Source organism: Poromitra crassiceps (genome assembly GCF_964638095.1).
Source record: "Poromitra crassiceps genome assembly, chromosome: 2".
In the NCBI taxonomy this organism is placed as follows: Eukaryota; Metazoa; Chordata; class Actinopteri; order Beryciformes; family Melamphaidae; genus Poromitra; species Poromitra crassiceps.
In genome coordinates, this window is record NC_139624.1 from 31,587,006 (window position 1) to 31,611,012 (window position 24,007).

A 24,007-nucleotide genomic window follows, 5' to 3' on the forward strand; every position below is an offset into this window, starting at 1 on the left:
TGTTTAAAGTATGTTCATGCCATTTGCACATATGGGCAGTGAATACGCCACTGTCTGTGGCGTGTCTTACTGCTTTATTGCTTGTTGCCTCTTTTTTATTTATTTATCTTTTATCTTTTGCACTATGTTGTAACGGAGCCTACAGCACAAGAATTTCACACGTGATACTTGTACTACGGAGTGACAATAAAAATCTTGAATCTTGAATGTGATAGATGGCTCTCTTACTCGCCTTATGAAATACTACCGCACTTCCAAGAGAGTGCGTCCCCTCCTGAGAGCGGGGTGAATAAAATAAAATGCTTTTATTTTGTCGTCTCCCGCAGGACAGTGAGGACCTGGCGTTCCACTACTGGGCCTTATTTGACGGCCACGCTGGTTCAGGGGCGGCTGTGGTCGCGTCCCGCCTCCTGCAGCACCACATCGTCTGCCAGCTCCAGGCCGTCATCGAGATCCTGCGCAACTTGGCCTCCGCGCCCCCCACCATCCTGGGGGAGGAGCCCGACAACCACCCCGCCCTCCAGGGGAACAACCTGGGCCCACACCGCTCCCTGACCCGGGCCGCCTCGCTGCGAGGGGCCGCGGGTGCGCCGGGGTCTCCGTGCAGCACCCCGCCTCCGCCACGCTTCTTCACCGAGAAGAAGGTCCAGCACGAGAGCCTGGTGATAGGAGCCATCGAGAATGCCTTCAAAGAGATGGTGAGAGAGAGAGAGAGAAGGTTGGAGACAAACAGGAACAGAGACAGGGAGGCCTATGCAGACCAATTTACAATTCACAGTCAGTGTCTTGCTCAGGGACACATTTGTTGGTTTACTGCATGTTGTGGTGGCGATCGACCCTCTGACCTTTCAGTTACAGGCCGCTCTCTAACCACTAGGCCGCTTTCTTTTTCACTTATTAAACAAAAATATGATTTTAACAATCAATACTACATCAGTGAGGTTTGTCAAACTAGATCTTTTTTGCAGTCTAACATAAGGTTGTCAAAAGTAGTTTCGATATCGATCGATATAAATAATTTTGAAACGGATTCATTACTCATTTGCAACAGGTATTGATAGTATTGTAACAGCATCGATACAGCAGTGCTTTCTCTCAATGAAAAATCAAACACTGCTGATTTTTCCCTCCCTACCATTAGTGGGTATCTGTTGCTTCATCAAGCTAAACATGTTCTGATAGGCTGATGACTAAAGCAGGGGTAATCTGCTGAGTAAGGTCAAAGTTTTTAAAGAGTTTTATATCCGGCCTAGATTATGGACAATCCTGTCCGTCCATCTGTCTTCGTTTATTTCTTTTTTGCCTCTTGAGGCTTTGTCATTCCCAACCCTCGTGGTATCGAGTATCGATATTTTCCTGGGTATCGCTATCAAAGTTAGAAATTGTACTATAGTGACAGCCCTACTGTAACAGGCGTTTAGTCCTCTGTGTGTATGAGCTAACACATTTCCATGGACAGCAAGTGCATGAAAATGAAGTACCGGTAGTTGACTGTGCCAACACATGCAAACGTGAAATAAACATACACACTGCTGAAGGGAGTGATTGGTAGATGAAAGGTGACATTTGCCTTTGATAAATTCCCTGTATTTGCCACATGACTTATTAGCTGGTAGTTTTTGTTTGTTTTGTTTTGTTTTTTAGTTTCTCTGTATTTGTAATACTAGCGGAATACCAGTGCAGTGTATGGAGTGCATTTTCTCTACTGGACTGTAGATCAACTTTCAGAGACTTCAAAATATAATAATAATAATAATAATAAGTACCAGTATAATCTCCCATCATGTTCACTCACTCACTAACCGAATGCAATACTGACCGGAGAGCACACACACTCACAGAGCCACACACATTTACAGAGATCCACACACACAGCTGATCTTAATTGGATTGGCTTGGATGATTTTCTTTTCTTTTCTTTCCACATCACGCCCGATCTGATTTTCAGATCATCATCAATAGGTGTGTCATGGTTTTGTACGTATAAGCCTTTCACATATGCAGCCTACTTTCTTCTATTGCTTTGAAGTGAGATGCATTTATAAGGCAAAAGCCATGCAACATCACCACTAGATGGCAATGGAAAACAGTCATTTTTTCAAAGAAGACCCTGAACTCAGATGAAGAATCACTCTGAATCACTCAGTGCCCCCCCCCCCCCCCCCCCCCCCCAGTTGAATGTAGCAGGCTTACACTTAACTAAACACTTGTAAGAGATCATCTCTTAGCACCACGCCTCTATCTGAAATCCCCCCACTCACGGGGTAAAGCAGGGCTTCCCAACCTTTTTTTTGCACCGCGGACCGGTTTCATACTGACAATATTACTGCAGACCCAGGGCGCGTATCTTTTTTTTTTTTTTTTTGTTTACCTTTATTTAACCAGATAAAACATTTGAGATACAAGATCTCTTTTGCGAATGTGATCTGGCCAAGAAGGCAGCAATTACAAGCCAGGTTACAATCAACATAAATTACAGTAAATAAGAGGAAACATAAAAACAGGGCTATAAAGCTGAAACATTTCAAAAAGCAGGGACATCTTCCCCATATAAACTTGCATTAAACCTTGTAAGACATTGCAACTCACCAATATCACTGTGTGTATTATTTTGGTGAGCGGGCCATCACTGTTTGATGACCTTGCGTGCGTGCGTGCGTGCGTGTGTGTGTGTGTGTGTGTTGTGGGCACAGGGGGGAAAGGTGCAGGATGGCAGCACCGCACAGACCCAAGTTCAATATGCACAAATTCTCTCTCTTTCCTCCTTCTCTCTCTCCTCTGTCCTCCCTCTCTCTCTTCTCCCTCTCTTTCTCTCTCTCTCCCTCTCTCTTTCCCTTCTCCCTGCCGTTTCCTCGCGGCCTGGCAGCAAATGCTTTGCGGACCGGCACTGGTCCGGGGCCTGGTGGTTGGGAACCACTGCCTTAAAGGACTACGCTGACCTTGCTGCAGAGCTGCATGTGCAGGGTTTATACACAGGTCTGGGGAAATAATACAGGGAAATAAATGTGATTATTTGCCAGGCCGTTGAAAGTTTGGGACAAAAAAAATCTGCGAGAGAAGCGCTGCGTGGATCCAGAGGTAATGAGATAATGAGAGCCAGGTGCACGTGGATGGGTTGACTTGAAGCAACTGATAGAAAAGTAAAGTTTGTCTCCTGTAAAAAATAAATAAAAATACTTTTGTAGAGTAGAAGGGGAGCAAACTTTAAAACTTCCACAGCGACACTGGTCTTTTAGTAGAAAAAAATATTAAAAAGCCTTTATTCAGACAAGGCTATAGATTAAAAAACACCTTCAGGAGCCTTCATAGGGAGTAAGAGGTCATGTAACCAAAGACAACTCCTTAGATAGTGTGGTGAGGACTATAACTCTAAGTTTAGAAAACCAATGCAACTTGAAGGTAAAGTATTCACCACGCCCACTTTTTCTCTCTTCCGCGTTCAACGCAAACGTATTTGTTCTTCCGGTTCAGCGCTGTTGCCTTCTGTGGCTTCTGTGGTTAGCCACTAGTTAGTTATGTTATATGGCAGTAAAATGCCACTGAATGACCAAATTGATAATAACTTTTAACCATTTCGAGTAACACTGTTTCCATATGGATCACCAGCGTTAGTTTGTTGTTTATAACGTGGCTATATTCATAACGTTTCTATCTCGGATGCGTTATTTCGAATCGCACATAGGTTACGCTAGTGGGTTTCAGGACGCAACAGCCTCGACTCCACTAACGTCATCTTAAGAGCACAATATTCCTGGAATGCAAGTTTAACTAAACAGTTACATATCCTCTGCATTCTACATAAAATTAAGATATTACGGGTTGTTTTATTTTGTATGTTACATACGTATTGGCCAAGATATGTTAGTTTATGGGGGAGTAATTTTGTCACTTTAGGAGCGGAGTGTGCGCAGCCATCTTGCCTGCGGAGTTTTTGGCAAGTCAAAACGGAAATACTATTACAAAATGACGTAATGCGGAAGCGTCCATGTGTGGGCAAAGAATAAGGTGAATAGACTTCTTCTGAAGTCCCACAACAAAGAGTAGCTTTATGCACTTAGCGCCCCCCTACGGCTAGGAGGGGTATTACAACAACATCTAAATTCTCTCTACAATAGACATCAGGCATCAATTAGCAAGATTACTGTACATCATCGGATGGCCATCCAATCAGAATGATGCTATTATAAAAAGAAAATGCAGTCATCTTGGTGCTTATAGGCAAACAAAGCTGTGGAAGGTTTGGAAAAGAGAAACTCCCAATACACATTTTGACCACAGGTGACCACATATTTTATCCACTTTATCCACTGTCATTTTCCAAATTGTAATATTACTACAAGGAATCATCTTCAGCTATAGACACTGAACATTTCAAATCCAAGTTAGAAAATGGACAAAGAATTTTTTTAATGGAAATATTATGAGAAACCTGTATCTGTCCCACTAAATAATAAGAGGTACAGAAAATGTTGTATGCATGTATGTATTACAGTGGAAACTGAGCCTTGACCCCAGTGCGAACCCTCTTGAACCTTGACCTCCTCTGACGAGAGATACGAACCTTCTCACAGCTCCATCTGCATTATTCATGCCAGGCGGTCGTGCTTGTTTACTGACATGCGGTTGAACAGTTTTTGACAGGGGATTTGTCTCTGCCGCACCCTAAGGATGTGTACATGTACTTCTCTCTCAGAAAACATATGGTCATGTTTATGAATGTTTGGAAGTCGCGGAGAAGAGGGTCAGACTGTACGCCTTTAGATTTCCCTCATGGCTGTGTGTGGGCTTCCGGCACTGGGAAGTTGGTGAGCTTTTTAGATGTTGAAGCTATTTTTCCCCCTTTTGTCTTATGGGATGTTTAATTGAAAAACTGTTTTCCCCTCTCTCTCTCTCTCTCTCTCTCTCTCTCTCTCTCTCTCTCTCTCTCTCTCTCTCTCGCTCTCTCTCTCTCTCTCTCTCTCTCTCTCTCTCTCTCTCTCTCTTTCTGTCTCACTCTCAGGATGCCCAGATTGAGAAGGAGAAGCAGGTCTACAACATCACAGGAGGCTGCACGGCTCTCACGGTGGTCTACCTCCTAGGAAAACTATACGTCGGAAATGCCGGCGACAGCAGGTGTGTGTGTGTGTGATTGAGTGTTTGTGCTTGCGTTTCACCCACTAAAGGCCTAGCTGATATTCCCAACACAAGGATGCAATTTGGGGGGGAGGCAGTATTGGACCCCTGCACTTGTTAAAGCAGGACTACACCCTAAAACACTTTTTCTTCCAGCTTTTAACCAATATATATGGCTTTTGGGTGGTGTGTAAAGGATTCTGATCAAAATCTCCACATTTGAGACCAAACTGTTATACTTGTACAAACTGTTTAATTTCAGGCAGCAAGAGTGCCCTCTATGGGTTCAAACCTGCTTTTTTGGGGGGCCTCAAATGATATAACGCTAAACAGTTTGATTCACACTGTTTCCATACAGGCCACCAGCGTTGGCTAGTTGATGATATTTGTAACGATATTTTAGCTCTAATATAAAGTTTTTTATCGATGCGGACAGACTGTCATGGCCGCTGTTTCCGGTTAAAACTTCCGGTCTGAACACAGCCAAAGAGTATAGTGAGACAAGAAGAGATGCCCTTCTGCCTTTTTCACAACAATGCGCCACAGTCAATTTGCATTGGAACAAACTAACAGGTGGAATCTGCTGCCTTTCTCTTTTTTAAATCAAGCAACAGGGGGTTTTGCCAGAAATCTGGGGGGGTTCGTCCCCCTTTAACTCATTGATGGCCAGTTTAGGACTGCCAATATTTAGCTCAGGCCAAAGATTTTCATAATTGTTGGTCATGTTTCAAGACCCACAGTAAATTATCTATTAGCACCAAAGTGATTTGCAATACCTCAAAATGAAGATGTACGTCTCTGGGTTCACCTGAAAAAAAAAGTGAGCTTTTAGCATGTTCTGTACTCTACTTATAGCCATTTATATACACCCTGTTTTCACCAAAAAGGTCTCTCTGAGAAGAGAAATTGTAGAAAAAGGCATTTTTGTAAAGGACACAATCTCAGGCAGAACTCGCTCTCAATTCTTTTATTTTGAACTGTATTGACATCAGACATGTAAATATTATTCGTTATGACACAAATGACAAAAAAAAAAATATATATATATATATATATATACATTATATATACATGAAGTGCTTTTTTTACATTCAACAATACAGTTTACTCAGTGTGAATGTGTGTGTGTGTGCGCGCCCATGTGTGTCTCTTTACATTACATTACATTTCGTCATTTAGCAGACACTTTTATCCAAAGCAGCCTTGCAGCAGTAGAGTAACAACACACACACACACACACACACACACACACACACACACACACACACACACAGAGAGAGAGTTCTGTCCACAGCTGCTGCTAGATCGCACCTCCTTCCCAGGGAACACTATTGATCTCCCCGCAAATTAGCATAGGGGGAGAACACCAAACTGGTCTGAGATCAGCGTCTAGCCTCCTCTGCCTCTGCAATGTTGGCAATGCATATATATCAACAACAAAGTGTGTGGCGAGGCTGCCAAGCTTTACGGGGTTCCCGAACTACAATTTTGCGTGATCTGTGTTTGAAAGAGCCTATAGTCACTTTCAATGTAATCCCGACGGGTCTTTGATGCACGGCGCAAATGCGCTGTGAAAAATGGCTCCTGTCTGTTGCTGTGGTTTCCTCGTTCTCCTCATCCTCCTCTCGTTCCGCCTGGGACACAGGAACGGGGTCCGGCTTGGGTTTGGGACCAGGCGCTGGAACCGGATCGATCATGTTGGTCACGGGTTTGACTACCGCGAACAACTCATCCAGGTTCGCTGCCCTGCAGCAAGGCGACCAGCTCGGGCAGCGCGCCGAGGGGCGTTTCAATGGCGTTTCTCCTACTCTGCAACAACCCGTTTTCTGTTCTTCCTCCTCCCCCATTTCAAAACAACAGCTGCGTAGTTGTTTGTTCACATGTTGTCGGCTTTGTCTTTGAGGCCAGGGACCTGATACCATGTCACAGGCTGGGGAAGTCTTTGAACTACGCGCTGCACTAATAAAAACAAAAACACGTCAAACACGTATTTGGCTGGGAGGCACATTCCTGATAAGACGTTAAAGACGTATATGGCCAGGAATGAGTTAAAGTCCAAAAACTAACTTTATATTAAATAAAAAATCACACCCAGCTGCAGACAGACAGACACCACTTAACCAATTTTAACTAAAAGAAGAAGACAATTGCTTGAGTGACATCACAGTCGAGCAATTGCGTGACATCATTTCCAGTTGAGTGGCATCACTTCACACACATCCTCTTCCTTGTTGCCTCGATCCAGAGCCATATCCAGACCCAAATCTCAGGTGACATCACAGTTGAGCAATTGCAAATGCATTCAACACACACACACACACACACACACACACAACTGCCCGACTGACATCACTTCCGTCACAAATTGTGACTAAGATAAGATCACAGTTGCTTGAGTGACCCTGCTACAGGAGAAACTCTCCCAGCTGGGCATGCCCGACCCCATCTGCAGATGGACCACAGACTTCCTGACTGACAGGAAGCAGCACGTGAGGCTGGGTAAGCACATCACTGACTTTCGGTCCATCAGCACCGGCGCTGCCCAGGGCGGTGTCCTCTCTCCCTACTTCTTCGGTCTGTACACAAACAGCTGCACCTCCAGTCACCAGTCCGTCAAGCTCCTGAAGTTCGCAGACAATACCACCCTCATAGGGCTCATCACAGACGGAGATGAGTCGGAATACAGACAGGAAGTTGACCATCTGGTGACTTGGTGCAGTCAAAACAACCTTGTGTTAAATGCTAAAAAAACAATGGAGATGATTGTAGATTACAGGAGGCACAAAGCCCCACCTTCCCCCATCACCCTGGGTGACTCCCCAGTCAACACTGTGGAGTCCTTCCGCTTCCTGGGGACCATCATCAGTCAGGACCTAAAATGGCAGCTGAACATCAGAGCTCTCACCAAGAAGGCACAGCAGAGGATGTACTTTGTGCGGCAGCTGAAGAAATTCAAAGTGCCAAAGGCCACGATGGTGCACTTCTACACCTCCATCGTTGAGTCCATCCTCACCTCCTCCATCACCGTCTGGGATGCTGCTGCCACTCTCAAAGACATTAACAGACTTCAGCGCATCATCCGCTGCGCTGAGAAGATAATCGGATGCAACCTGCCATCCCTCCAGGACCTGCATGCAGCCAGGACACTGAAGCGGTCTCGCAAGATCATGGCCGACCCCTCCCACCCTGGCCACAAACTAAGATACTCCCCCACGGCAAGAGACTGAGGTCTGCCAAGACCAGAACCACCCGCCACAAGACCAGCTTCTTCCCAACCGCCATCAGCCTCACCAACAAGGCCCGGAAACCCCTTCCGCCAAGGACCTCACCAACAACCCCCCCCCCCACACACACACACACAAACTCACTACCTCCTCCTAAACTCAACTGAACCCCCCCCCCACCCCCCCATAAAACTGTAACTCATATCTAATGTAATGCCTGTTTAACTGGGACTGTAAATTCATGTAAATTCCCTGCACATTTAATGCCTATTTAACTTAGCCTGTACATTTAATGTAGATTCTTATTTAACTCCGATTGTAAATCAGAATCAGAATCAGAAAGACTTTAATGATCCCCGGGGGGAAATTGGGACAAGTTGCAGTTGCTCGCACTCAGGCATGAAATATCCACATAACACAACATAGCATAAATTCATGTAAATCCATTGCCTATTTAACGTCTATTTAACTCTCTGTAAATCTCATGTAAATTCAACGTAAATTCATATTTATTATCCACAGAACACCTCACCACTCATGTACATATTGTATATATTTACTCGATTTGATTGCACTTGCAACTTTGTGATTGTTTTTAGTTATCTTCCTACTTCTTATCTCTGTATATTGATGTGACCGCTACGCTGCATACAGACACTAAGACAAATTCCTCGTATGTAACTTGCATACTGTGGCAATAAAAGTGATTCTGATTCTGATCACAGTTTAAAAATAGCAAATGCATTCAACACACACTTCAGACGAATTTTACGAGATGCATGGGGCTGGGGAACTGTCTGTCCACACTGGCCAGCCTGGCTGCAGACACAGTCCATAGGGGTTGAACATGCAGAGAACACAACATTTACACTTGATACACACTGCACGAGGCGGGTATCCCGCTAGTTATAACAAAGATGTGTTTAAAAAAAGATTAAAAGTCCTTCAGAGTGGAGAAAGATGTTTAAAATGTTTAAAAGAAGATATTTGGGGGGGGGGGGAAGGATAAAGAAGGTTGGGGTGAAGAGGTTTACAACATTTTTGGAACTCGGATCATACAACAATAATATTATTAATAATGGCAATAATAATTGGGGGGAAGCTGTTTATATGTTCTCTGAGGAGAAAACCCCTGGAGTAAACAAAAGGAAGAAAAGAGGAAACGAATTATTCTCAAATTAAAGCACTTTATTTTAAGATGCACATTTTTCATTTTCTTTTAAATGAGACATTCCTCTAAATCTGGCTTCAAATGGCCAAAACTTTAGAAAATCAATTTGGTCCCTGGCTTAACATGTACAGTACCAACCTCAGTGTAGCGGGAGAATCACCACGTGTCTGAGAAACACCGGCGTCATGCTAAATATAACCACATATTATAAGGGCTCTATATATATGTATGTATGTAAAGTGTGTAAATGAGAGGGCCGGTGATAGCCTAAATATACCACAGGTCAGGCATCTTAGAGACCCACAGCCATACTGTATGTTGTCAGAACGTCAGTCACATGTGTATACATGTAGCTTATTTATACAGTATACACGTATATATATACACACGTGTGTGTATGTATATATGTATATATATATATATATACATACATATATATATATACATATACATATACATGTAATTATCCTTTGTTATTGTTTGTTTTAGCCTGAGCCTACATTTTCATCTCTTTTCTTTTCTTTTGTATACAAGTACATTGTGAGTTAAGCGAACCAGAGCCAATTTCCTTGTATGTGCACATACTTGGCCAATAAGCTGATTCAGATTCTGATCCCCTTATGCATTGGGCCATAAGCAAAAAAGTGCTTGTCTAAAATGGTACAGAGAGAATCAGAGCTGTGACCAAACACAGCTGCTTTTGACTTTTGAATCTAAAGGTTGGTGTACACGAGTTTTTAAACTTTGTGTGTGTGTGTGTGTGTGTGTGTGTGTGTGTGTGTGTCTCCACTCTCCAGGGCTATCATTGTCAGGAACGGTGACGTCATTCCCATGTCGACAGAGTTCACTCCAGAATCAGAACGACAGCGACTCCAGTTCCTGGTAACAAATCCAAGCGTATCTTGACTTGGATTTTCACATACAGTAAAAATGTCGCGCCAGCGGAAGTCCAAAAGTCTTGATCGTGATTCGTCACATGACTCGCGTATCTCCATTCTAGCATCAACCATAGTTCCAGGAAGTACTATGTGGTGGGCTGTTTGAATGCATACAATAAAGCTGATGATAACGTACAATTTGATTCTTGAAACGTCTTCTTTCAAAGTACATCACAAACCGTCCATTCTGCTGCAATGCTATAGCACTGCTTAATCCAGTGAGTAACCCTAACAACGCTACAGCACTGCTTAATCCAGTGAGTAACCCTAACAATGCTATAGCACTGCTTAATCCAGTGAGTAACCCTAACAATGCTATAGCACTGCTTAATCCAGTGAGTAACCCTAACAACGCTATAGCACTGCTTAATCCAGTGAGTAACCCTAACAACGCTATAGCACTGTTAATCCAGTGAGTAACCCTAACAACGCTATAGCACTGTTAATCCAGTGAGTAACCCTAACAACGCTATAGCACTGCTTAATCCAGTGAGTAACCCTAACAATGCTATAGCACTGCTTAATCCAGTGAGTAACCCTAACAACGCTATAGCACTGCTTAATCCAGTGAGTAACCCTAACAATGCTATAGCACTGCTTAATCCAGTGAGTAACCCTAACAACGCTATAGCATTGCTTAATCCAGTGAGTAACCCTAACAACGCTATAGCACTGCTTAATCCAGTGAGTAACCCTAACAACGCTATAGCACTGCTTAATCCAGTGAGTAACCCTAACAACGCTATAGCACTGCTTAATCCAGTGAGTAACCCTAACAACGCTATAGCATTGCTTAATCCAGTGAGTAACCCTAACAACGCTATAGCACTGCTTAATCCAGTGAGTAACCCTAACAACGCTATAGCACTGCTTAATCCAGTGAGTAACCCTAACAACGCTATAGCACTGCTTAATCCAGTGAGTAACCCTAACAACGCTATAGCACTGCTTAATCCAGTGAGTAACCCTAACAACGCTATAGCACTGCTTAATCCAGTGAGTAACCCTAACAACCCTATAGCACTGCTTAATCCAGTGAGTAACCCTAACAACGCTATAGCACTGCTTAATCCAGTGAGTAACCCTAACAACGCTATAGCACTGCTTAATCCAGTGAGTAACCCTAACAACGCTATAGCACTGCTTAATCCAGTGAGTAACCCTAACAACGCTATAGCACTGTTAATCCAGTGAGTAACCCTAACAACGCTATAGCACTGCTTAATCCAGTGAGTAACCCTAACAATGCTATAGCACTGCTTAATCCAGTGAGTAACCCTAACAACGCTATAGCACTGCTTAATCCAGTGAGTAAACCTAACAGAACTGTTGCAAGGTGTAAAAAAAAACAGACCATTGGAGTGAACGGAGATGACACAACTCTTTATATCTCAATGGCTCTGGTAATTTGGTATGCTTATGCCACAAATTTTCAGATATTGCCTCCGCCAACAGTTTGCCAGACCAACGAGTTGGAGGTCATGTTTTTGCCCCCGTTTGTCTGTTTGCACGAAACAAACAAATTCACGTAATATCACAAAATGTTGTAGAAAGGTTGGCGGAAGTATGCGATCTCTCTAGGTTTAGAGTTAGATTTCTTTAGGTGTCCTCTGTGTAGTAGAGGCTGAAAACTAGTACCACTGTACATGACGCCTTGGGATATCACGGCTACATAAATGCCATGGGTTAGTCAGGTAGGAGGCCATAGTAGTCCAGGTAGATATTGCCACGCATACATACTGTCGGCAACTCAAGAAAGAAACCAGTAGAACAGCTGGTTTGAATTGAACTTTAGCACAACATTGTCCTTCAGGAAGGAATCGCAGACCAACTCTGTCCCGCCTGTCCCGGCACTAGTGCAGCGACGAGGACACTTACCCTTAATCTGGCTTCCCACCCACAGACACGGCCAATTGTGCCTGTATGAACGGCCGACCAAGCCGGACCATGGGGGCTCGAACCTGCGACCTTCATGTTGGTAGGCACGGAATCTAACAACTTTGGCCCCTTTGTCCTCCAGGGCTTCATGCAGCCTCACCTGTTAGGAAATGAGTTCACCCACCTGGAATTCCCCAGGAGAGTTCAGAGGAAGGAGGTGGGCAAGAGGATGCTGTACCGAGACTTCACCATGAACGGATGGTCAGTAGTACCCGTTCTTTCTCAATCTCTCTCTCTCCTCTGAGATTAATCGGGCAAAACGGAATGCCAGTTAATCCAAAAGCACTACGATCGCTAAGCACATAGCCCATTCTGCTGACACTCAATGCAAATTATGATCAGAAATGGAAACGGTTACTGCTCTGGGATTGGTTGGTACTGTCTGGTACGGAGCCCCAAAATTGCAAAGCACATCCCTCCCCAGCTGCAGCCAGGCTAAATGAAACAACAATCCAAACTTGAAACTGTTTCAGTGAATAGTTGGCCCCACTGTTGGTGTGTACCTCTCCCTCTCGCTGTCTTTCTCTTTGTCGTCCCCTTAACCCTTTGCTCACACTAGTCTATATAGGCAGAGCCTACAGAGACCAGGACAGCACTAACGAGGGTGCAGCCAAACCTGATATGATATAATGTTAGTGCGTGTGTGCGTGTGTGAGAGAGAGTGAGTGACAGAGAGAGAGAGAAACATACTCACTGGTCTGCTTTCTCTGTCCTCTCCTTCAAAATCAGGGCATATAAGACTATTGAGGATGAAGATCTCAAGTTTCCACTAATATATGGTGAAGGGAAAAAGGTAAGAGAGAGAGAAAGTGTGTGTGTGTGTGTGTGTGTGTGTGTGTGTGTGTGTGTGTGTGTGTGTGTGTGTGTGTGTGTGTGTGTGTGTGTGCGTGCGTGCGTGCGCGCGTTCCAAGTCCTGTGTGCCTTGGGGCTGGGCCTGGGCGCTATGGACCACAAAATCATATCTTGGTATTTTTCGGCTGAATGGCATTACACAAATATGTCTTGCTATTCTCTACGAAGTGGGCTAAAATCAAATATCGCAATATTTTTTACCAAATACCTCTACCGTTATTGCAACAATATTGTAGAGATGATTGGTGTTTCACAAAATATTTACACAATGAAAAGTGTTTTAAATAAATAATCATATTTAGTTGAATGTGAGCTGAGCGCATGCTGTGATACAGTGAGCGCCGTTCACTCCTGCAACTCCAGTGTTAACGGCACTCTGCTCTTTTCTCGCTCTTTTAAATCCTATTTTGAATTGCCCATTTTGTTTACATGTGTGCTAATTCAATTTACATAAGAAAAAAACAGGTTTTGCTGTCAATTCGCCGCACTGCTTTTGCATCTGTCTCTTGTCTTCTCTTCTTCCTCTGTCTACCGCGGGCGGGGCTCACACACACACACACACACACACACACACACACAGACACCCCCACACACACACACACACACACACACACACACACATACTGTACACAGACACATCGACTTAGTTTAAAAACAGTGGCATTGGTTATTGCTGGAGCAGCTAAAAAAATGGGAGGGGGGAATGAATGTGAACTGCCCATTTTGGCTGTCAAGCTGAGTGAGTGTGAATTAACTTAGTTCCAAATTCAAAATTGTGAACAATGAGTAATAGAACAGTCTGGTAAGTTCAGAAAACGACATCACTTTACTGTAATGCATCCTTTAAAAGCAGGAAAGGACAACACTTATGCCATATCACAATATTACAAATTTCCATACCCAAAATCGAAAGACGATCTCGTCTCACATCACGATATTGATATTGCCCAGCCCTACTGTGCCTTTTTACAGGAAGTCAGAACTGCTGAGAAAACAGTGAATCACTTGCTCCAACATTGTCAATCTGACACACACACAAACACACACAGTCTCTACGTGCCTGCCAGCCTTCCAGCTACCCAGGGAGTGGGCATACACTCATTCTCTGATGTACGCCTAGCATACTGTGGGGGAACACATTTGAAAAGAGGACACATACACTCGCACATACACATGCGCGTGTGCGCGCACCCCGACATGCACACACACACTCCCCGGCAGCAGATGACAGTCCTCTCATCTCTGAGAAGTGAAGTTAATCCCCGCGGGGATGGCAGGGGAGAGGATGAGAACAGCGCCCACTGAAATACAAAACAATCAAATGTAAAGAATATTTCAAATTCTCTGTTATGTTGATTTCGTATTCTCCATCCATTCAGTTTGATTCAAAGAGAGATATGACAAGAATGTTTCTATTTTATTTTTTTGATCTGTATTTTCTTATACAACAGTGCCGGTCTTGTCTCATAAAAGGCAGGCGAATCATACTGTAAGATGAACTGATGAATAACGGGGTTCCTACAATGGTTGGAATGTCTGGAAAAGTATGAAAAGTGACTTTGACTGTTTGTCTCAACTGAAGTCATTCTCTGAGATAGATGTTGCCTCCGATCATTCAACACAGTGTATGCTAAAGAGTTAACATGGAGGTAGCAGTCTACAGGGAAGCAAAATTCCACCCTGGATAAGTAAGATAATCTTACTCTGTTATCATCAATCTCTGATATTCAAAGCACTCTGGGAGTTATAACAAATTGGGATGGTGTGTTGTAATTTACATTATTGGTGTAGAGACAGTTTCCCTCAACCTGCCTCGTCTACCTCTGCTTCAGTGATTGATTTGCTTCTTTTCGGACCTGAGCTTATTGCATATAGTTTAGGCAGAGAGACCACTGAGCTTGTTGCATATAGTTTAGGCAGAGAGACCACTGAGCTTGTTGCATATAGTTTAGGCAGAGAGACCACTGAGCTTGTTGCATATAGTTTAGGCAGAGAGACCACTAGTGGTAAAGGAGCAAGAGTTTTTCCAGTCTTCTGTTGTCTTATTTGTATCATGGCCTCTCAATGGAGAGATTGGTCTCTCTGCCTCTTCTACGATGGAAGGATTTTTCTCCTATTTCCTCCCCAATTGTACTTGGCCAATTCCCCCTGCTGTCCCGTTCATTTCTCCACCCCATCTGCCAATCTGGGGAGAGTTGTAAACTAGCACATGCTTCCTCCGATACATGTGCGTTACCTCTACACTACCCAGATGCCCCACCTTCAGGTTTCTTAGGGTGGATTTTTCTTTTACATGTAAGTTGACCAGTGGATTAATGTATTTCAATATATTCCTTTCTAAACATTTGTTGACAACCTGTGTCTTCCCTAGGCACGGGTGTTGGCCACCATCGGTGTGACCCGGGGCCTCGGTGACCATGACCTCAAAGTTCACGACTCCAACATCTACATCAAGCCGTTCCTGTCCTGCTGCCCTGAGGTATGGAAGGAATGTGTGCTTGATCATTAACACGTTCACTGCCAATGGCGAGTTGACTCGTCAAAAAGAATCCAACGGTTGACTGCCAATGACGAGTTGAGACGTCAAAAAAAAAAAAAAAATTTTTTGACGGTGCTACGTGGATCAATGACCCCCACGTCTCCTATAAAAATATTGGAGCTACTGAACGTGTACAACCCATTCCACCGACCCACTAAGTGGCGACAGTGCTCTCCATTCTAGAGGAAGGCAAGCAAAAAGCAGTGTGAGGAAGCCATTCTCATGAAAATGGATTGGCGAAAACGCTTTCGCGCTTGGGAGCTGGCGGTGGGGTTTTGCAAATTTGCATAATAGATTACGGGTGGAACACACTTTGAAACACGCAGCATAAATAAGACCAGAATCGCAAAAGCTTCATCAAAGCTCTCAGAACCCCAAGAAACGAGCGAGCCCACCAGACTTGGCCAGCGGCCGCCAGCAGACAGGCACAGCAGCAGCAAAGCAGTGAGCCTGGTGACGCGAGGTTACAGCAGCAACAGAAACGAGCTTGTGACACGCCCGCTGCAGCCAAGAAGAACACACACGGAGGGAGGAGTTTGAAGGAGAGGGGTGTTTCCTGCTGTTATGGAGGAAATTACTGTTCAAAACTATTGTTTAGATGTCTGACGTCTTACTGATGCCAAAAATGAATGGTTAAAGTGACTGTTCTATCGAATTTCACAAAAAGCCGTTTATCTCAGAATAATTTTTCAGACGCTGAAACCATGCTGTATTCAACTGCTAATGCTTACATAACTACTAACTCTACAAACTAACTCTTTTAGACAGAGAAAGCACACATTCTATTAGTTCTTTTGAGATATTGTGTGTTCACAAAATCCTAACAGAAACGAATCCTCGGCTCTTGAAAGATGAGCCAGAATCCTCAAAAAAACCCTCTGGCAGAAGCTAACTACAGTATTGAAAAACGGCTGGCAGTGAATGTGTTAAAGACCCACTAAAGTCAAAAAACAGTTTTTCTTCTTGTTCCTTGAGTTGCATGTCTGAGCTTCACTGTGCAGAATGATGTCTGTGCAGAGTTTGACACTAGAAGACTGTTTTCCACAATTGTCTGCTGAAAGTGGAAAGTTTCTCTGAGCTCACTGAAACGGCGGTTTTCAACGAGCATGATGCGTGACATCACACAACTCCAATCGGCGTTTCAACGGGGGAACGATAAAAATGTGGCAGGTATCTGGTTTACACCGTCTGGTTCTGGTGTCTACGCCGGAACCAACATGGTCTGGTTCTGGTGTCTACGCCGGAACCACGCCGAGGTGTGAGTCAAGTGTAATGGAACCAGGCTCTTCTCCTCATGGAAGAGCTTGCTGACGCGAGGTTACTGTAGTGTAGATAGATAGATGACGTCATCAAAATCTCTGTCACATGGCTAAACCCCACTATCAGTCCCATCATATCTGCACTACCTCGTGCTTCCTCGTCGTTTGAGCAAGCTTCCCCGCTGCAGAACCTCGGCTCACCGGTCTGTCTGGCAGCACTTTCAAACCGCTTTCATCTCCTCATATAGTTTGCATTTATTTTTTCATCCCAGAGCTCTCTGCTTGATCTTTAATATGTTCATGCCTGGGTTCACACTGGGTTTACACAAAAATTAAGCTAAGACACAACTGGATTGGATAACAGAATCTAAACTACACTAGAAACAACTTGGTGGGAAATGGAACAATAAATGCATCTTCACGTCCTTGGTAATGAAACGCCTCATATGTTGTGGTGTGGCATCCAGGTGAAGGTGTATAACCTGGCGCAGTACGAGCATGGAGCCGATGATGTTCTGGTAATGGGAACGGACGGCCTGTGGGACGTCCTCTCCAACCAGGAAGTAGCCGAATCCGTCACCACCTTCCTGGCCAACTGTGACCCTGACGACCTGCACAGGTGTGACACTGCACAAATCATATATTTAAGCCAATCAAACGAGAGGGAGTGATGTTATACACACTTGTAATATGGTCACGGCTGTGATTCGGTCGTACGAAGATAATCACAGCTGTGAGGATATTAAAGTGTGACATCACAACCTCGAGTGTGATATTGTTTTTATACAACAGTTGTACAGCATAAACAAAGCTATAGACCAAATCACCGTGACGTCACCATGTAAACAAATTTACTTCCGGGTACCACTTGGGGAAGGCGGCAGGTTTAAATGTGCGTGTTGTCAAATAAATGCTGTCAAACCCTCTCGCTGTTTTCGGCCGACTACTTTCAATTTAAATGGTTAAACGGTTGGTAAACATGCTTGTCCAACGTATCTAGCCTTTCTTCTGTGTTTGTTTTATGTAGTGTTAGCTAGCTAATAACGTTTGTTTGTCTGTCAAACTCGCTGTTTTTTTGCAGACTCGTGAGAAGAGCCTGGTGACGCGAGGTTATTACAGACAGAGCTACTGACGCCAAGTTAATTTAATTTAGCTTCAAGTCTACTCTGGTCTGGTCCAACAGGTAAATTAGCTAGTCTGGTCTCCACTAACGTTAGTGAAAGTGTTGTTATGAATGATATTAAACAACAACACAACACGGACGAACCATTTTTGTCTTCTTTGTCTGTTTTTGTCTTCAACACGTCAGTTTGTGCCGTCCACCGCCATTATAATGTGTGGACCTCAGGGGTACCCGGAAGTAAATGTAAACATCCCGCTGATTTGGTCTATTCATCAAGTTATAATAGCAGTCTTTCAAGTAATTTGCGACAACAGATGATTTCCTTGCCAAGCAAGTAACAACAGGTACTGTAAACTCCCTGCCTGCAGTTTCCCGACTGCAAGCTAGCTAAGCTAACGTTAGCTACTTTAAGGTTAGCACCTATGGTTAGCACAGACAATTTCAGCTTACCATTCATTACTAAGGTTAAATCCATATCGCTGCCCCTGGGTGTGAGCGCTGTTTGAACACAGCCTAATCAAGGAAACATTTAGAACAGCTGTGAAGCGGAGTGATATACACACATTGAAGCGCCTGTGATGTTATACTAAAATATCAGCACCGCTAGGATCCCTCTTGTCCAATCAAATTGCTCAGCCAGAACTAATTGTTGTATAAAATTAAGCAATATCACACGAGAGGGAGTGCATTGTTGGCTAATATTGGCACTGCTGTGATTCGGTCGCAGGCACGAGGCCGCAGGCCGAGTGCCGTAGATAATCACAGCAGTGCCGATATTAGACAACAATGCACGACCTCGAGTGTGATATTGCTTTTATACAACAGTTCTATTAAACAAAGCTGATTAAAAAAATGACAAAAAGCTGAGAAAATAGATGATTTCTGTATTTATTCCTCCGCCAACAAAAATAGTCCCCCCAGCTTTCCCTTTGCAGAAAATGTAGCCTAATCAGCCTAATTAACTGCAGGCTGTCTACTCTACTACTGTCTACTCTACAGCTGTGAAGCATTTTGTTGATTAGGGCAGCTGTGAAGCGGAGTGATCTACAGTGAAGCGCCAGTGCATTATCATGAAATATAGGCACTCGTAGGATCCCTCTTGTCCAATCAAATTGCTCGGCCGGAACTACCTGTTGTATAATAAAAGATAGTAGGTGTGCAATGGATCACAAAACTCATGGTTCGGATCGTATTCGGATCAAAAAATAATTAAAAGAATGTGCTAGCCTACTTTGCCCCCCACCCTCTTTATTGGTGGGGAAACATACAAATAGGCTATGCAAACAATGCAGACATGCTCAGCATAGTCAGTGGTATACAAAGAAACAAGAATATAAATTTAAATAAACAAATGATGAACATAATAATTATTATTATTATCTACCCCTCAAAAATAGAGTTGGGATAATAAAGTGTCCCACCCACAGCACTATCTATTGGTTACACGCCTACAGTATGCCACAGACAGGCAAAGAGACAGGGCTTCAGCCCTCAGCCCCGACAACACTTAGCAAAAAGTCTATTCAAATGGAAACAGTGGTGCATTAAATGATGCAGGAAACGTGACATTCAACCTGGAAACGGTAGCAAAATGGTGCACACCGTTTTACAGTTTGAACACACGCTGGGAGGTGCTCCCAGTGAGTGGAGCTGTGCATTTTTTTGAAGGGCAGGCAGGCAGCATATCAGCATATCAAGTTGCATAAACATCACAAACTTGCGATTTATTTAAATGATGACAAACATGCCTACAGTTTCCCAGTTAGTCATAGCCTACAGGATGTCACTCAATGGAGGCGACCGCCAGGGCCGATTTTACCAACGGGCTTACCCGGGCTGAAGCCCGGGGCCCGGGACATCAAGGGGCCCAAAAAAAAAAAAAAAAAATTGGGGGGGGGGGGGGGGACCCTTGATGTTTTTTTTTTGGGCCCCCTGTCCAGGGTCTTCGCAAAAAATGTTTTTTTTACTGACGCCATTCAATTTTTTTTGCAGAGTAATAACATCCACTGTGAGAGGGTGTCCACCCGCTATGCCGACCACTCGCAATGCCGACCTTAGGTTTAGGCGTGGGGGGTGGGAGAGGTTAGGTTTTGGGTTAGGGTCTGGGGGAGGTTAGGTTTAGGCGTGGGGGTGGGAGAGGTTAGGTTTAGGCATGGGGGCTGGGAGAGGGGAGGTCGGAACAGCGAGAGGTCGGAACAACGACATGGAACCCTGTGAGAGGGCTCCCGAATTTATCGTGCTTAGGGCCCCCAGATGTACAGGGATGCCCCTGTGTGTGTGTGTGTGTGTGTGTGTGTGTGTGTGTGTGTGTGTGTGTGTGTGTGTGTCTACAATGGGACAAGAAAGGCTCACCCACTTGACATTGATGTCATTGGAAAGTGACATTGTTAGAACATTGGACTTCACCACTCTAGTCAAACGCTTTGCCACGGCAAAAGTCAGGAAGAAGACATTTCAGGTACGAACAGACTTGAATACTGCTTGATTGATTTGTGCAATAATTGTGAGAATGTGTGTGTGCACTGTAATAATAACAGCAATAATAAATACTAAATAATAATAATAAAAGTGCTTGTTGTGACATCTCAGTGGCAATGTTTTCTTTCCAATCAGGCTGTTTATGAAAGAACATGATGGCTAAACCTACAGTTTGTGTTTGTAAGTTAGAATGCTGACAGGAGAGCAGGTGGTGACATGAAAGTTAGTGAGAAAAGGAGAAGATACTGAATAATGACATCACAACAGTATAATCCTAATGTTGATTTAAAATGAGATATTCCTTTAAATACGGCTAAAAAAGGTTAAAAAAAAAATTAAATTTTTTTTCGGCGGCGCCCGTTGGGCACCGCCGAAGCGCCCCCTTCCGCTTGAGGGGGGGGGCCTGCAGAGATGAATAGCCCAGGGGCCCATGAAGTGTAAAATCGGCCCTGGCGACCGCTTTTAAATCGGTCTCTTTTTCTTTTTTTCTCCCCTTCCCGAATGTAACGCACGCAGTCATTGCACTTCAGGCACAGCACACATCTGTCTTTTCTGTATATTATCACTGCAACTCTGCATCGACATGTAGGTAACGTTAAATGTTACTTTAAAAAGTAACAGTTAAACAGCAGTTAATCTGTATTTCACACTGATGGTTAAACTTTGCAATTAACCCATGTTTCACGTGTGCCGATCCGTACGGATCACGGATCAACTGCGATCCGTTGCAGCACTAAAAGATAGACTGATGTATTATGTACACCATAGACCGTATGATAAATATGGAGATAGCTACCGTGACGTCACCCATTGAGTTTTGGATTCACGTTTTGAAGCCTCGAGGCATTTTCACTGTCGCCATCTTGGTTATTTGGAGCCATAAGTGACATAAATTTGGATGAGGAGAGCCGCAGCGCAGTCTGCTATTGATTCGTGATTGACGAGCTGCATGATCAATCACGCCCCAGATCACAGTCTGCTTTATCATCTATTTTACTTGAAATGGGACCATAAATTACAAACTGAACATTAATACGTTGTTTAATTGTATTAATACATTAATACACAGGACAAGATGTTACTATCCCTTGTGACAAAATCCAAGGTAAAACATGTAGAAGCCCAATCCAGATTAAAAACAAACGAGTGATATAACCACCATCAGATGCAACACCAGAGGAGACATCAGGCTACACAAGACTACAAGGCTACAAGACTTGAAACTAGCGATTGAGAGCGTAAACTCATTAGGAAAGTGTTAACTGAGTCTGAGGCCATAAATCAAGTCAAAGTCAAAGTCAAAAGGTAAAGTCCCACTGATTGTCACACAATGTGTGAAATTTGTTCTCCGCATTTGACCCATCCCCTGGGGGAGCGGTGAGCGGCAGCAGCGCCGCGCTCGGGAATCATATGGTGATCTAACCCCCCAATTCCAACCCTTTGATGCTGAGTGCCAAGCAGGGAGGCAATGGGTCCCATTTTTATAGTCTTTGGTATGACTCGGCCGGGGATCGAACTCACAACCTCCCAGTTTCAGGGCGGACACTCAGACCACAAGGCCACTGAGCTGGTAAAAGTGAAAAGTAGGATAATTTTCCAATTGACTTCTGTACAATCAGACTTCTTTTTGCAGCCAGTGGAGTCGCCCCTGCAGGCCACTCGAAAGGATGCAGCTTTAAGACACATCAGCATTGGCTTTTCGCACGGAGCTATGAGCTACCCCCAGTGTGTACACTAGAAATGGTTTGCATGGTGTTTATTTGTATTATGACCACATGTGACGTTTCGATCATGTGCTCTTCTTCACACATGGATAAATGATACACATGGCCACTTACCAATTCTGCTCAGCTTCATCACACTTGTCAATACGATAACAAATCAGTGACTGAAGTTGTTACTCAAAACGTTGACACATATAGTACTGGTGTGTAGAGAGTGGTCAAATATCCCTTTGACCTACCTGCTCTAGGTAGAAAATAGGGCTGAATAAAATATTTGCAAAATATTGAATTCACAGTATGAGAGCTTGCAATTCTGTGATCATGTACAAATGTGTTTTATTCAGACATCAGAAAAACTTAAACAGATCTGATTGTATTAAGTTCCAACCTTCATTATGGCATTGTGTTTGCAGATACACGATGGCGGCGCAGGACCTGGTGATGCGAGCACGCGGCGTGCTGCGGGACCGAGGCTGGAGGATCACCAACGAGAGGCTGGGCTCTGGAGACGACATCTCCGTCTTCATCATCCCACTGATGTACGGCAACCGGCAGCCATAGAGCCGTTCCATGGCCACCCAGGAGGCTACGCAACCAGCCTGACCAGCTCCACATCCGCTTCTGGCTCCTCAGTGCTGCTCGCATGCTCCTCACTTCGTTTTGACATATTTCACTTTGGTTGAACGTTTAGATTCATTAGCCTGGTGAAACCATCCTGATCCATCCATCCTGAAACATTGTGTTTCCTTCTCGACCTCCTCCCACACTCACTCCCCTCTGCCATTTTCACAAATCACAAAGTTCACAATCAGGGACCTGCCTCATAGTTGACAATGTAACCAGACAATCAGGGTCGTCGCTGGCAAGATAGTAATGGCGGCTCCCAAAACGACGAGTGGTAACATTAACGTCAGTAGAGTAAACACTGCCGTAAGTGCGGTTATTGCAGAGATAGACTTAATAACAACAATTAAACAAGAATCAGAATTCTTTTTTTTTCCCCATAGTACGTTTGCACATACACGGAAATTGTCTTGGTGTAGAAGGTGCGCACGTTACATGAGGTATAAACCACTCAATACAATACAAAAAGAATACAAAAACAACACAATAAATACGCATACATTTAAACCTATACAAGATCTGGACAGAGTATTTACAGCCAAATGTAGCAGAGTACAAATTTAGCAAGGCAAAAGTACAAGGTTGGCAATAGTACAGTTTCCACTCCAGAGTTGACAATTTTAGCAAAATATATACACGATACAAATAAGAGTTAAGTTCTAGAATAACGGATAATAAGGATTTGGATTGGATTTGGCAACCCTGATTGGCTGAAGGAGTTGTCTGTCAAGGCAAACAGTCCCACCCACTGAAATCACTGGAGGCCAGACTGATGCGTAGAGCGAAACAATGTGAGATCATGTTATCAGGATGGTTTTGACCAGGCTATTTGTCGGTGTATCCTACCTTTTATAGAGGATCAAGACTGGTCAACCATCAACATTGGCTGCTCAGGGGATCTACAGTGAGCACTTACTTTATTTTTGAAACCCTCGTCTAAAAACTGCCCCTCCAACACATTCATGACCATGAACATTTAGACACAATCATGCCATTTCAATTCCATTCCACCCTGGATCATTTCC

The 24,007-nt window shown here is 43.9% G+C and overlaps 1 protein-coding gene across 3 annotated transcripts in view; it reads left to right on the plus strand.

Annotated features, from left to right (window-relative positions):
• Window positions 1–22,919, plus strand: part of LOC310789161 (protein phosphatase 1H-like) — a gene marked incomplete at its 3' end in the record, with an annotated part of 41,142 nt that extends 18,223 nt beyond the window's left edge. For all 3 annotated transcript variants that reach the window (XM_083650749.1, XM_083650750.1, XM_083650751.1), the window contains exons 3-10: window positions 327–698; window positions 5,000–5,112; window positions 10,305–10,389; window positions 12,466–12,584; window positions 13,113–13,176; window positions 15,607–15,714; window positions 17,501–17,652; window positions 22,772–22,919. In XM_083650749.1, the coding sequence (XP_083506875.1) occupies window positions 327–698; window positions 5,000–5,112; window positions 10,305–10,389; window positions 12,466–12,584; window positions 13,113–13,176; window positions 15,607–15,714; window positions 17,501–17,652; window positions 22,772–22,919 (1,161 nt within the window). The remainder of the gene's footprint in view (window positions 1–326; window positions 699–4,999; window positions 5,113–10,304; window positions 10,390–12,465; window positions 12,585–13,112; window positions 13,177–15,606; window positions 15,715–17,500; window positions 17,653–22,771) is intronic.
• Window positions 22,920–24,007: the final 1,088 nt, after the last annotated feature.